This window comes from Ischnura elegans, chromosome 7, assembly GCF_921293095.1.
Source record: "Ischnura elegans chromosome 7, ioIscEleg1.1, whole genome shotgun sequence".
NCBI classification, from domain to species: Eukaryota; Metazoa; Arthropoda; class Insecta; order Odonata; family Coenagrionidae; genus Ischnura; species Ischnura elegans.
Window position 1 is genome coordinate 2376525 of NC_060252.1, and position 16202 is coordinate 2392726.

A 16202-nucleotide genomic window follows, 5' to 3' on the forward strand; every position below is an offset into this window, starting at 1 on the left:
GCCAAGGGGAGATACGTTTTGTATGTAGTCTCACATTCGATATATATCGAATCCGCTTTTCATTAAAATATATCGAATTACTGTAACACATAGAATTTAGCATCCACGGGCATAGTTGTGATGGTAATAGATATTTGATGACCATAGAACGAAACTTCAATCAATAGCGATGAGTATTTCACCATACCGGTGTCAGTAGTATCGTAAGTTCGATTCGATTATTACAGCAAATACGAATATTAGTATAACTTAACAAGTATTTCTGTTAGACCAATGAAATTTTTTGAATTGATACATCTTGGTATTACACAGAATGTGTTGTGTAAAAATGCTCACTATGTAGTCTCTTATTCGATATATATCGAATGTGCGTTTTCTTAAAATATATCGAATTGCTATAATACTTGGGATTTAACATCCACGGGCAAAGTTGAGCGGGAATATTAAAGTGTACGACCACAGAATGAAATTTGAAACAGTAGCGTTGCGCATTTTAATGTAATTGCGTCAGTATAATCGAAAGTTCAATTTAATTATTATAGCAAATACGAATATTGACATAACATGATAAATATTTGAGGTAGATGAATTAAATTTGGTAAATGGGTACATATTGGTATTCCTCATAATGCAGAGGGGAAACATGTTTTGCGTGAAGCCTCACATTCGATATATATCGAATCCGCCTTTCCTTAAAATATATCGAATTGCTATAACAGATGCGATTTAGCAGTAAAGGGGCATAGTTGTGATGGTAATACATAGTGGATGACGATATAATGAAATTCGAATCAATAGCTATGAGATTTTTACCGTACAGATGTTAGTATAATCGAATTTTTGATTCGATTATTATAACAAATACGAATATTGAAATAACTTGAGAAATATTTGACGTAGATGAATGAAATTTTTTAAATGTGTACATATTTGCATTACATTGATGCAAAGTGCAAATACGTGTTGTATTTAGTGTTACATTTGATATATATTGAATCTTCGTTTCATTAGGATATATCGAATTGCTTTAGCACTTAGAATTTAGCATCCACGAGCATATTTGAGAAGGTCATACATAGTGGATGAATAGAATGAATGGAAATGTATAACATTATGAAAGTATGAATAGATTTCCGTATTTTTCAATATATATATCACTTTATTCATAAGTTCGATTCGATTATTGTAGCAAATATTCAAATTGACGTATCTTCATTACTATTTCTGGTAGATCAATGAAATTTGGAGTGTGTGTACATATTAGTATTCCACTTACTTTAACTTAGGAATTAATGAAGATAATTCACTAACTTTTGATTTACATCGAATATGCGTTTTCATAAAATATATCGAATTACTTTTCCTTGACGTGGTGGAATTTTCGAACTTTTTACCAACTTATGGACCCAGGCCTAGACTGCAATTGACACCACCATACCTTCTACCCTTTACACACCCGCTTGAAGAATTCAAGCGCCGATATACTCGTAACATAATATATGTAGCATACTTCATGTATATCCAAGGAATGGGATAAAACTAGAGATGGGTCGAACAGCAGATTTCTAAAAACTCAAATATCGAATTCGAATATTAAATCATTGCTCGAATATACGAATACCTCAAATATGTACTAGAAATGCGCAAAGCGTATTAAACGTATGTTTCTTCTTCTATTTCACTTGATGGATGTATAAATAAAAAGGTATACAGTGGAACTTCCATCTATCGTTTTTCAAGGGGATGGACGAAAAAACAATGAATACGGAAATGTTTGACTAGGTTGCCTATGCAGCAGGAAACACAATATTTTGGTGAGTAATATTCTAATATTCTTTCAAATATCCTAAGGGGACACACCTCGCGAAAAAATGATTGCATGCTGTCTCGGCATTTACACTGCTATGATGGATTTCCATCTGATGTATACATTCTTTTCTACCAAATGCCATTTCAGCAGCATGCCCATCTGATACTCGGCTTCATCCAACTTCTTATTTTCAACACATAAATAAACTCATAGGGAAGAGTAGAAAGGGATAGGAACATATAATGGAAAAAGGACAAGGACAACCAATGTGGTAGATGGAAAAAGCCAGAAATCAGAGGGTAAAAATGCGGCCTGACTGGGACTCAAACCCAGAACCTCCTGGTTGCTGGCCAGGACCATTAGATTTACCTTGATTTAGGTGGGAGTTTATGTACAGAAAATATGCATACGTATACAAACATACATACATACACGATAAAGTCAAAAATTATGTTTGATTTCGGAAGGGAGTTTATAACAGATATCTCCCTCTGCTTTGGCCCACAAGAGTAACCAATAGATGGCACTGGGGTAGCTCACCACTCACCAACGGAAGAAATGGAGGAGGATACAAGGATAAAAGGAAAGATACACACTCACTCGATAACAGGAAAGAGACAGGAACATGTGTTTCGGGGCACGCTGAGCCCAAGTGATATAAGCCAATATGGGCGATACACTATTTCATTCATTCACATGGCGCCTTAAGCGCAAACATACAAATAAATTCAGAGGTAAGGAAAGAAAGGGAGAGGAACAAATGGATGAAAAAGGATGTGGACAACGGTGCTGTGGCATCCCATATTTTCATGTGTGCTTACAGAGAAGCATCCAACAGCAGTTACCCACCCATCGTCCGAGCATCCCACATTTTCATGGTACATATCATGTATGAGCACAATACAAAATAAATGTACACATGGAAGGTGATGTTATAAACCAGGTAGAGGGAAGAGTGCTTGGAAGATGGAAAGGAAAAGAATACAGGTTCATGCTCACAGAATGCAAGGGAATAAAGGCTATGATACACGAATGGAAGGGGGAGGTGCAATTTGGGACAGGGAGGGATAACTGGCAAAATGCTGCTCAACGTAAACCTACCTAAACCATTCAAATACTTGACCAATCTATCATTTGCAAAAGTCTTGCAACAAATCGAGCAGCGCCACTTTCGCTCGATTGTCGATTTCTGGCCTCCATTAAGATTGAATGATCACTATCTAGGTATGAATCTTCATGGTAGTTCGGGAACGACTCACGAACGGGTCATCGTGACACGGGAGTGAGACGTAGGAAATCATTACGATGTTCCGTTGAGTAAACGAGCGTAGATGTTGTTAAGTCGTTGCGGCGTTTGAGATTATTTTTGTACCCGTAGTTGACTGGAGTAGATAATTGAAAATATTTACCCGTTAAAAGAAAGGTAAGAGTTACCTATGACGCCTGGCTTCCAATGGTAAACCCCAAATGGCCGGCTGGGGGCACGGTTTCGCCATTAGGAACACGGAAATCAACTCGCTCATAACCCTTTTTTTAGGGATTCAACGTCGTTCAGGAGACTTTATATTAAGTTTTTGAAATATTTGTTCGATATAGAAGAATTAATAAATGAAAAAAATTAACTGGCAATTTTCCGAAAAAAAACACGACTCTGTCGTCTCCACCATATTTAATTGATTGGCATTAAATAGCTCTTTACGTCAGCTAATAGGTCCTGCACCTCGTCTTGCCCTACATCTTTATCCAAACTTTACCAGCCAGGGATGAGGAAGTAGGTTACCTGGAGTAAAACTTGCAGGCCGTAAGTGATTATCACGTACTTCCAAAATAGTGAAAATAGGGCCAATTTGTAGCCCTATCATATATACATGTTGATGCCACAATTTGCTTGAAGAAAATACGCACTAGAAAAATAGTTGATAAACACCTCAAGATAAGCCTTTCCTATATTTAAAAATAAGCGCCGTGGTGCGTGCACGATTAAGGATTACCATTACATAGGTTATTCCTAGGATTGTACTTAGTAGATCAGCTAGTCTCACATTCTGTCCCTTGCCAACAAAATTACTGTATTAAAAAAACACTGATTGTAGAATACTGAAGCCTAAAGTTTAAAAGTAAAATTCTTCACTTAATTTATACCTTTTTCTATCTCTAAGAAAAGTTTTCGTCACTGCTCATTTACGAAACGAAAAAGGGTAAATTTGTTCTGAAAAACTTTACTGGAGAAATTAACTTGGTAGGAAATGGCGACAAGTTGATGACAAATAGGCAGAATACAACATAGGCGGGCAGCATAATCGCTGCAAAATATCATTCATAATTTTCTTTTTAATCAGATAAAATTGATCTATTTAAGAAATTACGTGTATGGAACCTTAGATTATTACGATAGTTCTCATTCCAAAAGGTTAATAATGTTGAGCAGTTACGGACCTGTAAAGGAAACCATATAGTACTAGGAATTACATTCACCAGTGATTCTGATTGGAGTTCCTTCAAGAAAACGCAATTGATTCGTCCTACCGCGCTAAATACGCATGATTCCCGTCGCGCGGTCATTTAAATAAGAAATTGTTGCAATAAATGCTCAAATTCAACAGCTGGTACCCTCTTAACATAAATTTCAAAAATAAAAAAAACTTTAAAATAAAATACGGCTGTGCGGAGGATAAAAATTTTCGGCCACGGGAAGGACTTGAACGCGGGCCCTCCTATCACCAGCCCGACTATATATCCACTGAGCTATTTCTAGCTCAAGGTCACGAAGTCGTAATTTTGATTATTTGTTGTTATTGTAACACTGAGCTCCTCCATGTGCTTCTCCTACGGCTTCTCACTTGAACGAATTAGATCAAAATAATCACTTTCTCGGTATATTAGTCTTTTATTCGTTTATATGATAATAACTTGAGCACGGAGGCTTTCGCATACTCTATGTTTCGGCTGCTTAGTATATGCAATAGGAATATAATGATGTTGTCGCCTGCGACTTCGGTATGGTATCGTCTTTTTAAGTTATTATTATTTGTTATTATGTTTCAAACTCGGTATTTGTATTTCTAATGAAGCAAGCGTATACATTCATTACAAACAGAAATTCTGTTAGGATTTCCTTACGTCCTTCTTACTCGACTTGAAAGGTTTTATGAAATGAGCTGCAGTTCCACTGATGCCTTAAACATAAAACGTATTGCCAACAAACACGTTTCCTAATACTATGTAACCTACTCAATGCAAGTAGATAATTCAATTAATAATGCTAAGTAAAATGCAAGTAGATAATTCAATTAATAATGCTAAGTAAGTATCCTACATTATTCCGAATTCATCAGTGTATATGTAAATGATTGCATCTAAATAAGATAACATAATCATCAACGACATAGCAGCGTAGAGTTATTATTCGCATTCACACAAATTCAGCAGTAGAACATATTATCAAACAATACCTGTTGAAATCCGACAATCATTTAAAACGGGACTTTTAGCTGGAATAAAGTTTTCCTCGTCATACTTTGAATAAGTGGAAAGGAATACATCTTTACCGATTGACGGACGTCGGAGAACTCTGTTATTACTTACGCAACGATTAATGCCGATCAGCTTAACTAATTCATATTTTACGTGTTTGCTCAGATATTTATATGATGAAACACTGGGAATTTCAAAGCTGCCTCGTATCATAAGTCGTATATATTGTATTAAAACATCAACCCGAGTCGATAGATGTAAACAAAAGTCTACCATGTTCACAGTGAACGACTCGTGATTTCCAGCTCTCTGAAAAGAGCTGAGATCACTCAAAAAGAACCTAGCTACCAACTTTTTAAAATCTCTCCGAGGAATTACCTTCGATCTTTCCTACTGCATTAATTGCTACAATGTGTTTGGGGAAATATCATGAACATTAATTTCACTTAAATGGAAGCGGTCAAATCCCGAAACTGAAAAGGATGACAAAATACCTCACCCACCCAATGACCCGTTCTCCATGCATTGAACCATGAAGACTAGTATTGGATTGTTGCATACACCCGAAAACCATACAATTTCCGGGCACAATCTTTGTGGAGCGAAAGTGGCGCCGCTCGATTTGTTGCAAGACTTTTGCAAATGATAGTACATACTTGTAATATCAAGAGACAGTCTAAGAGTATGAGGAAGGTAGTTGAGAATCACGGAGGAGACTCACCGACTGCCGTCGGGTACGAGGGCGTAAGGCTCCCCCTTGTGGTCCCTCATGATGACACTCGAGCCCCCCTCGGGCCTCACGCTTCCTCCCCCATAGTACAGCTTGAATGTGCGGTCCACTCTGCCCTCCTCTTCCCCACTCCACGACGTCACCACACCCCCTGATGCCCACTGGGCTGATGATGCCTCACTGCCTCGCGTCCCCTGCTGCGGCGATATTGTCAAATACTCCAGGAGGCCTTAGACCATGCAATTGAAAAGCGAGGTTTAATAACTGTTTCAATGACCCACATCATCATCATCACGCACACTCACAAGCAAGGGGACGCATTCACGTCCAAACGAATTCAAGCAGAGGGACAATCAAACAATGAAAGTTTTCAATGAGTAGGTAATGCTTCCTTGTAATTTCTCAATCAAAAGTACTTGCCTAATTTTAAGCATTGATCAGAATGGCAAATTTGTAAATGCGCATGACTTTAATACACACTTGAGTAAATTAGAACTATTAGGATGTTGGTGAATAATTAAAATTTTGCCATTGTTGCCAAAAGGAAATCGCTTCCTTGGACAGCGTCAGGAAGGTCGTGATGGGGGGGCAATTTGGAGGGCGACCTATCAGTTGATGTGACTCACGAGCACCAGGCTGAGGGGGGGCATTGAGTGCGAGGGTGATGCATGCTAAAATAATTTATTCCTTGGAAAAACAGCATGAGCCTCTTCTTGTCTTGAAATCGTTTCATTCCAGCCTTAGAATTAATATCACTTGGTCTACTTGAGAAAATTAATTGCTATTGCTTTTAGTGCTTTTGATTGACCTCTAGACATCAAACAATCAACCTGATTATATTCCACTTAATCATTCAAATCCCCATCGCAAATTTCAAAAGGTTTAAATCAAGGTTCAGAGAAAAGTTAAAAAATAAGCCACACCCATGTGCACACCATTAGAAGTGGGAATGCCTGGAGACTTCACTTACAGAAGCAGTCGGATCCAACAAGTCCTTTCATATCATGAAAGAGAGCTGCACCCAAGGTGCATGCATTTAGAATTTGGGGGAGCCTCAGACTACGCTCACTTTGAGAGGCAGCTGAGCAAACATTAGGCATAGATCAGAAAAATCAGTTAACGTACATGCGCGTGTAAGAGATATATACACCCAGGCTAAGGTAGGAGGTATATCGAGAGAGTTTTTTGTTGGATTAACTTGAAAATGACACCAAGTGTCGAAACCATGGTCGGTTAAGTGATAAATAAAATAGTGTGGATATTACCATTGGTGCTTTAACCATGGATATATATTGCAAATTCAAATGTGTTCAATGTCCAATAAAACTATTATTATTATTATAGGGTAACTCCTTGCCTGAATGAGAGACAATGGGCTCAATCAGGGGGAGTGAGCGAGTGGGTGCTCAGAGCTCTTGCTCACCATGAGAGAGGACTGCGGCCTCCTCAAATGGAAAAAGTTGAGTGGGCACTACGTGCAGGGCAACACACACCATAATAACAACCTAGAGGTAATATGTATTCAGATCCTGCCAACCAGTGACGAGAGCCGAAAAGACTGCCTCCAAGAAAAGGAAAGCGCACAACACACACAGAGCAGTAGCACTAGCATTGAGGGGGATGTTTCATAGAGGTGAGGTCACTGCCCCTGATATTCATCCCACCTTCCCTGCCTCCAATCCTGCCAATGCCACTCTGGCGACTCGGGCCCCAAGGCACTCCGGCATCAAACTTGTTCACGCAATTGATCCACACGGTCCCCACCTGCAATGACACCGAGGAGCAAAATTCAGCATATCAGCAGAAGACTCTGCAGACCAATCATATCAACCACATGACAGGAAAAAATCACCCACTTACTGAAGAGATGCGACACAGCCATTACGACAAGAACAGAAGGACATGAACAATTGCAAGGCTTTACATGCAAAACTTGTGACTGCTGTTTCAAATAACATGAGCAAAAAAAGCATCACAGATACCAGTCCACTTGTGCAAATTATTCAAAAAGTTTCAAATTTGGAGGGGAAGGAAAATCAGGGAAGGACTGCACAAAAATGCAAATATTATTATGGTATTTAATGAAAGTGAGTATACCTTCAACTAATATTGTTTTTCAGTTCATAAAGGCAATTACCTACTACCGTGTATAAAGCTATTCTAACAAAGTTGTAAAAATAATTACACATGCCAGCTTGATTCAACAATAAGCACTTCAATTATGAATGTAATGTTCACAAAAAAAAAACAAAGTACGGCCCCGGTAACCTAACTCAACTCAAAACTAGCCAGTTTTATCCCCACTTGACTCAGGTTAAATTTTTGGTGTTTGTGACCATTCTGCTTGAGGAAGTGAAATTCTTACTTGACTTAGGCTGCTATTATGGATGGAATAGCATCATGCTATTCTTCATTATTGCAACCGATGTTGCTATAATATAGCGTATTGCAACGCCTATGCTATTTGGTATTACGAACGGTTGCAATTCGTGTTTTTACTACACCGGAAGACGTAATTCTCAGAATAGCATAGGCCCGTTGCTATTTACTATTATGAACGGCGAATTGCAACCGGTAGGCTTGCTATAATATTACGCGGTCTTCGATGCCGAGCAATTCGGTATTGCAACCAGAAAACGTGCGCATTGCGATGTCGAATTGTTTTTCTGAGGTTAAAGTAACCTAATCAAGCATTGAAAAATGGAATAATAGCCAAAAATAAAATGATATCAGCTTTATTTTAATTAAATAATAGTAGCATAAGTGATGAATATTTAACTAGTTAAGTGATTTGGTTAGGAATTAACATTCGAGCTTAATATATGAAGCACAAGCTTGCTTCATCGACAGTACGAAAACAATAACAATTAATGCAAAGAATTACTACCATTAGCCCAAATTTTACGTGTTTTATTCATATTTACAATTCATAATTTTATTTCATCACTTGACTTGCTACTAAAAATATCCTCAATGTAGGCTATCAGGTCCATTCTTGAAAATTTTCAAGCTTGTGTTAACACACTAACTCGCCAAATATATTAATAGTTATAGCTTTCAATGAAAACCATATATTACCATAATAATACCATATACTTTGATCAGCCGTTCATTTCCTCAATTGGACAGTATATACAAATACATGCAACGAGTCGAAATTGTTTTCCCCACTATTCGCTGCCTTCTACAATTAAAACTAAAAATTTACTAAATTATAAACACGGGCAGTCGACTTGAATTACTTGCTTGAAAACAAAGGATTTCTCCGAACACCAATAAAGTTTCCGAACAAATATGATTCACCACAAACGTTTAATGGAATATCCATGCACTACATCATTAATGCAATATATATCATGTGGAATTGAATACAAATTGTTTCCTCTATAGACAAGTAAGTTATTCACACAATTAAGTTTCAGTTTATCGGCACAGTTCAGGGTCTATCAAAAATTTCAGTGAGCACATAATAAAATCAGCTGATACGAAAACAATGATAACTGACACAACAGCACTTTCCACACGATTCACTATTGCTAGATTCACTTTTTCACAGCTGTTCCATCCATCCTCAAATTCACCATCACCTCCCTCTGCTTTTTCCAAATATGCAGCTGAAATATCGATACTATTCCATCATAATACATGAAAGCACAGCTGTGACGTTGCCACCTACTTCATTTCCTAAACAGAGAATGAACACTGAAATTAGGGAGTCATATAATATATAGATAACATTAGAAACGAAAGCTTCTAGTTCATAAAGTAAAACGATATCGTCACGAGCAATACAATAAAAGTTGATACATATTAATTCTGATATGCAACAAACAGACTTCGAAGCCTAACACATTTACGAAGAAAATCAAACATATTTAGCTTTCAATGATTATTTCGCATAGCATATATCTCACGGTAAAGGACCGATCGGATATAGGTAAATCATTGAATATTTATGTCCGATAAATCATCATTATAACAACGAAATTATGACCTAACCCACCTGTCTGAAGCCATTGGGAAATTATCACAACCACAACAAACAGCTGATTTCTTAAATGAGATTTTCAAAGCGTATTATATATTTCCAAGGTTTAATATAATTTTTAAATGTAAATAAAGCAATTATTTATAATTTCAAGTCAATATTCCGTAAAATACAGAAAAATATATAAAATATCTTCTCCCTCATTGGTTACGCAAACTGTTCAGAAAGTTTTTCATACGGGAAGAGGCGGAGCTTCCAAATAGCTCGCGCAAGAAATAGCATGCTGCTATTCCGAACAAAATTATTACTACGCTTCATTCATAATACGGGGTCGTTGCTATAATGACCCGCAGAATAGCGTATGCTATTTTTTGCAACGCTTATCCATAATAGCAGCCTTAATCTGACAATTACAGGATGAGTGATAAGCTTACTTTCAATGTAATACCATCTACCCACTCACCTCTGAATATAGTCCCCCCCCCCCAAATTTTTAACCTTTTAGGCTTCTTAACCTCTGGCACGAATGAGAGTTCTGTAAGTTAAAAGATCTTGATGCAAGTTCAACCCCTGGCATTGGGCGTAAAAACCTTGCAAGTTGGAGATACATCACGATGAGTGCCAATACCGAATTTCAAGGATTTACAAACAGCGATGGGAATTTTATTGACAAGGAATAGGCAATCATTGCTGTGCAGAACAAATGCTGCAATATGTGGTTATTTAAATTACCACAGAGACTGCTCTTTACAAAAGAATCATCTTGGCTGAGAAGTAACTATCATGGCCTGACAGAATATTCTGGAGACTAATTTTATCATGATTTGTCGAGCATTCTGCACAGCTACACAAAGCAGTACAAATTACTATTCACCAAGGGTGCACAAAAGGTGTCTCTCTAAACCAGTCTTCGTCCTAAGGGAATTTGCGTGGCTAATCTAGAATTGTCCCTTGCTAAAAAAATTAATCACAATTGAAGGATGTTTAATTGAAATGCATATGGAGGTTTATCTCCAGTGTGCCAGAAAAAATTGTTTTAAACTTGCTGATTGGTGTGCAAAAAATAAAGTACAGTGGAACGTCGTTAAAGCGAGTACGGGCTATAGCGACACCCCCGCTATTACGAGAGATAGCCGATGCACCGTCAATTGACCCTATAATAAGCGTGTTAAAAAATTCGTTTTTACGAGACCCTTTCGGCGTTGGCTCTCACCATAGCGAGGGTTTCACCGCCGGAAGACTTTCATCAAGACTCCTTAACCTCTGTAACTGCTTGCGATCTGTTAGAAATGAAGTTAATGGAGTGGTCAGTCTCAAATTTATGTGGTAAACTGTCATTCGATAAATATAATGATTGACGAAACAATGCTTTGCATGATTTTTATTTAGTGCGGCGCTTATAAATTGTTTGAATAGTTAGTCGTTATTTGAGTAAGGAAAGTTAGTGATGCAAAAAAACATCGCCTTTCGTCTGGATTTATGCTTACGTTTATTGGATAGATGTTAATCTGTCACCGCACCACTCCTGTTCCTGTATATCTGTTCGCAACAGGTATATTGGCTATTATTTGCTCCACCTCCGGTAAAGCGACAATTCGCTATAGCGAGTGTTTATTAGTGCACCGTGGGGTGTCGTTATATCGAGGTTGCACTGTATGTTAGATTACCTAGCAAATTGTATTATTCCGTTCCTTTACATCATCATGTTTTCTTGAATTATTTAAAACACTGTACAAATGAGGAGGTATGATTGTATCAAAGGATATTTACTCGAGTGTGGTTATTTAAACCAGAGTGTCAGAGGGTTGTCAGCACTCAGACATGCTGTTCTACTGTTTCAAGAACAATATAACATAAGTGGAAATGGAGAAATGAACATTAAAACTATGTATATGGTGAACAATATAACCAACTCATCCATGTATATCTATTTTTAAAAATTAATTTTTTTTGTGAAACTTTACCCTGTTTTTCATTTTCATGGAGAAATCACCAAAACAATTTAAATGCTAAGTTTTTTATTCCATGCATATTAATTGTTTAGTACAAACTTTATAACATGCAGAAGGATACCCTGATTTTTGGTACCATATTTCACTCAAGTCTTTCTGTCTAACAATTTTTAGTATATACCCATTTCATCTTCAAGTTTAAGTACAAACTTCATAACACACAGACGTGTACCAATAATAGCATCTGTGGTACCCTATCTCACTCGTGATTCAAAGTGGTCCGTGTAACACACTTTTTCCACCATCAACACAATCACTTTGAGTCCTTCTTCCCCCTCTTGCGTAGATGGGAGGCACTCAACGTATGCATCCAACCAGATGATCGGGTGCTGCTTGTCCACGCTCTGGTGCTCACTGCTTTTCCAGATTGGTCTGATGAGTAATATTGAATCCCTCCACTACCCCTTCTTCATTCGGGAAGCCGGAGAAAGTCACTTTTTGACCAACCACTTCAAAACGCCCGCTGCTGGTGATGAACTACACAGTATTAGGTGGTTTGGAAGCTAACCATCACTATAAAATCTGTATTTGAATGATTCAAAGCCTCCTTTGGTATGGAGATTGAAAAGGTATCTTCGTCTTCTTGTACTCTCACATGCAGAATAGTATCACCTAAGCGTGCACTGAAAACGTCAATTTTCACGCTCATGATGACGAAGAATGAGCAAATAAGCAATCAGGAGTCATTTATACACGGGAGTGGGAGGAGTCACGTTACAACCCCACGTAAGAGATGATGCAATGTCGGGGGATATTGCGTCTCTAGGAAATCACGTTTTCAATGGCGCAATGCCAAGCGAAGGGCGGAAGCGACCTCCACACGTGTGGCTTTTTACAGAGCACCTGCAGGGTGATGCAATGTCGGATGGCTATCGCAGATCACGTTTTTGAATGACGCGATGCCGCTTGAAGGGCTGAGGCGATCTCGGCACGTGTGCGCAATTTAGCGGAGGGGGAGGGGATTTGTAAAATGAAGCGCCTTTCACCACTGTTGCTATGCGGAGGCTACATCAGCATGTGTGAGAAATTCTTGGCAAGTGAGAGGCGATTTTGTGACGCCACGCGCCAGAGTTGCCATTAGTACGCTACCACTGGCAGAGGCTTACCTGCAGGCCTTGCGCAACTTGCTCGGCTAGGGAAGAGTCTTGGGCCCAAATGGATGAGGCCAGGCTGTACTTGGAGTTGTTGGCAAGAGCCACGGCTTCCTTTGCCGTCCTGAAAGCATTGAGCATGACACAGGGCAGAGGCCAATCATCATCCAACAAAGCACTGGACTCCGCACTAGCACCAACCACCACAGCGGGGATCAGGTAAGGGCAAGGTGATGGCGGTCGTCTGGAATCCGGGATGGACAGCACCTTCAAATCACACAAAGAGACGGAGGAATAGATTCACTCAGAATTTGCAGGCGTAACCAGATCAGCCCGCGTGTGGAGAAGCATGTCGTGAGCAGTTCAAATGAAAGAGGTCTTTGAACACTTTAATGCCACGTACAATCGAATCCAAAAGCTCTGCTCCCCATGAATAGAGAGGATGATAGGATGGAAGAGAGAGGCTGTGATAAATTTCATGGCAAATTCTGGTGGCTAATCACTACAGTGCGCGATATTATGTGGATGCGTCATGCGCGAGACTAAGCAAGCGAATTGACCTTGGAATCGTAATGAGATAGAGCAAATGAACATCGGTAGCGTTAAACAATGAAGTCTCAGGCTACAATAGATTATGACTCGTTAGATCTGATTTTTTTGTTAATTCACCTAAAATCGCAAAAAAACACGAAATTTCATTTTCATTTACCGATATTGCATTATTTTGTGTTAGTTTGCAATATCGCGTCTTGCGAATTTCACGGATCTCTACCTAATGGATATACCCAGCCTCATTCAAATACAAAGGAAATAAATGCTTATTAGAGGACAAATCACTTGCATTGAGAGAGATTTGCCAGCCAAGAGAAAACAAAACATCACTATGTAGTGATGTGGTGAAGAGAGAGAGGCAAGGGAAGATGGAAGGAAGCCATTTGGTCAAAGCAGCTCACCCGCGCACCATCGCTCCTGCTCTTGTCCACGCACATCCTGACGGCCTCCGACGCCTGCTTCCTGCACGTGTGGCCCACGTCGGCCATCTTGTCCAAATGGGAGCCCACCCTCAGGCGCGACATGCGAACTGACAGCTTCTCCACAAACACATGGATGACAGACTGCTGCACGAGGAGATCCGTAACTGCCCACGGCACCTGATCAAACAACACTCTCGCTCAGAAACCACCTTCACTGCCATGGTCAACAGTGGCTTCATTCTAAGTCATTGGCAATTTATAAAAAACTGACAAAATTATTGTTATGGTTAGCCATTTCAACCTGAAATATTACCAGGCATTTAAAATGCAGTTTTAACTGAAAATTTTTTGGTTGAAAAACCAACCTTTCCAATTCTTATTTTTTCCCACTTTACAATGTGATGATGAATCCAAATGTGAGGTTTGTTAACAAAATTTGGCAATTAGTTTTTTGCTTTCTACGATTATGTTCTCATTTTAAAAGTAATCAAGGTAACAAAAATCATAAAATTTCCAACAAATCTTATCACCATTTTTTTCAGGAAAGAACCATTACAAAATTGTTTTCAATAGTCAATAATAAAACATATTAATGTTTATTGTTCCTTGAGATCACATGTACAGGACAAAATAGAAGTTTTCCAAGCTTGCGAGGCTATGCTCTTGAGGTTGCGTCAACAAATCTGAGACTTTTTTCATAGTTCACGTCAAGGGGGGAAAGAAGGAAAGGTTATGAAGCGCACAATAGGACATGAAGGAAGGACAGAGGAATCTCGATGTGATAAGAGCCAACATTGGCAAGACCAGTTCCTAGCATAAGGGAAAGCCACCTGATGACAGTTAAGAGCATTGTCTGAGAGGCATTTGTCCCAAGATTAAGTACATTGGACAAAATATGTAACAGGATGAACAGTGGAACACTCTACACTAACCTGTCCTTGGTTGTACCATGCAGACTCAATGGCTGCTTCGCATGCCGCATCCAAATCAGCCGATTCCAGGACTATCATCGGAGTGCGGCTACTCAAGACTGCTGACAGGAATAAAGGACACTTTAAAAATCTGAGTCAAAGCATTTTATGGACAAAAAAAAACACAACTAAAATATTGAACGTGGGTGGAGAGGGAAAAAAAGATTCATAAGGTACAGCAGGAGACAGACAAGGGCACATATGTAGTGCATATACAGAGAGTACAACATAGGCAGAGAGTGAAAGGTACATTTTTCCAAGTGCACAGAGAAGCATCTGGTATTTTGATTGGCTCTTGCTCAGTTTGCAACATTCAGCCCAAACAGCATCCGTGGCAATGCACGGTTATTCCCTTTGGCCAATTATTTCCCAACAATATAAAATGAACTTCCGCTACAGACGTCCCTCACCACAAACTCATGACTTTGGTGTTTTGGAGTCTATAAAACACCTATTAACACAAAAAAGAGGCACTCATTTCATATTGGATTGGGTGAAGACAAAAAGGAGATGAAGAAGGGGGATACAGCTATAATACATTAAAGTATGGCATTATCTATCCCAATGTGAGCCCCAAAATGATTACAATGGTCTAGTAATTCACGATTCTCCAAAGATTTGCTGCTCATCTAAACAGGATTTATTCAACCCACCCTCAAAAGGCAACGTACTGCTGAAGTCCACTGCATAAGCATCTCACACATTCACTTCTACAGGGGTTTTCTGATCACCTTACTACCAATGCACTGCTTCATTATTCATCAATTGAGATTCGTGAAATTCACGAGACATGATATCGCGAAATGACGCAAAATAACACAAAATAACGCGAAATCAGTAAATAAAAACAAAATTTAGCGTCTTTGCGATTTTAGGTGAATAAGCGAAAAAATCACATCTATTGATTCATAATCTATTAAAGCCTAGCCTAAGCATTCATTATTTAATGCTGCTGACGTTCATTTGATCTATCTCATTACGATTCCAAGGTCAATTGGCTTGTTTTGTCTCGCGCATAATGAATTCGCGTTATATCGCACACTGTAGTGGTCTCATTTTTTTTTTAATCTCACGCACGTCATACAATTTCTGAAAGCTATCATCTAAGCTATCAATAGAAGCTATCAAATCTGAGTAAGTCACTAACCAAAT

At 38.8% G+C, this 16202-nt stretch overlaps 1 protein-coding gene across 2 annotated transcripts in view; it reads right to left on the reverse strand.

The window, feature by feature from the left end:
- Positions 1–16202, reverse strand: part of LOC124162138 (aldehyde dehydrogenase family 16 member A1-like) — a 97553-nt gene that overhangs the window by 40489 nt on the left and 40862 nt on the right. For both annotated transcript variants that reach the window (XM_046538560.1, XM_046538559.1), the window contains 5 exons: positions 15012–15109; positions 14059–14256; positions 13121–13372; positions 7679–7778; positions 6006–6243 (listed from right to left, as the gene is read on the reverse strand). In XM_046538560.1, the coding sequence (XP_046394516.1) occupies positions 6006–6243; positions 7679–7778; positions 13121–13372; positions 14059–14256; positions 15012–15109 (886 nt within the window). The remainder of the gene's footprint in view (positions 1–6005; positions 6244–7678; positions 7779–13120; positions 13373–14058; positions 14257–15011; positions 15110–16202) is intronic.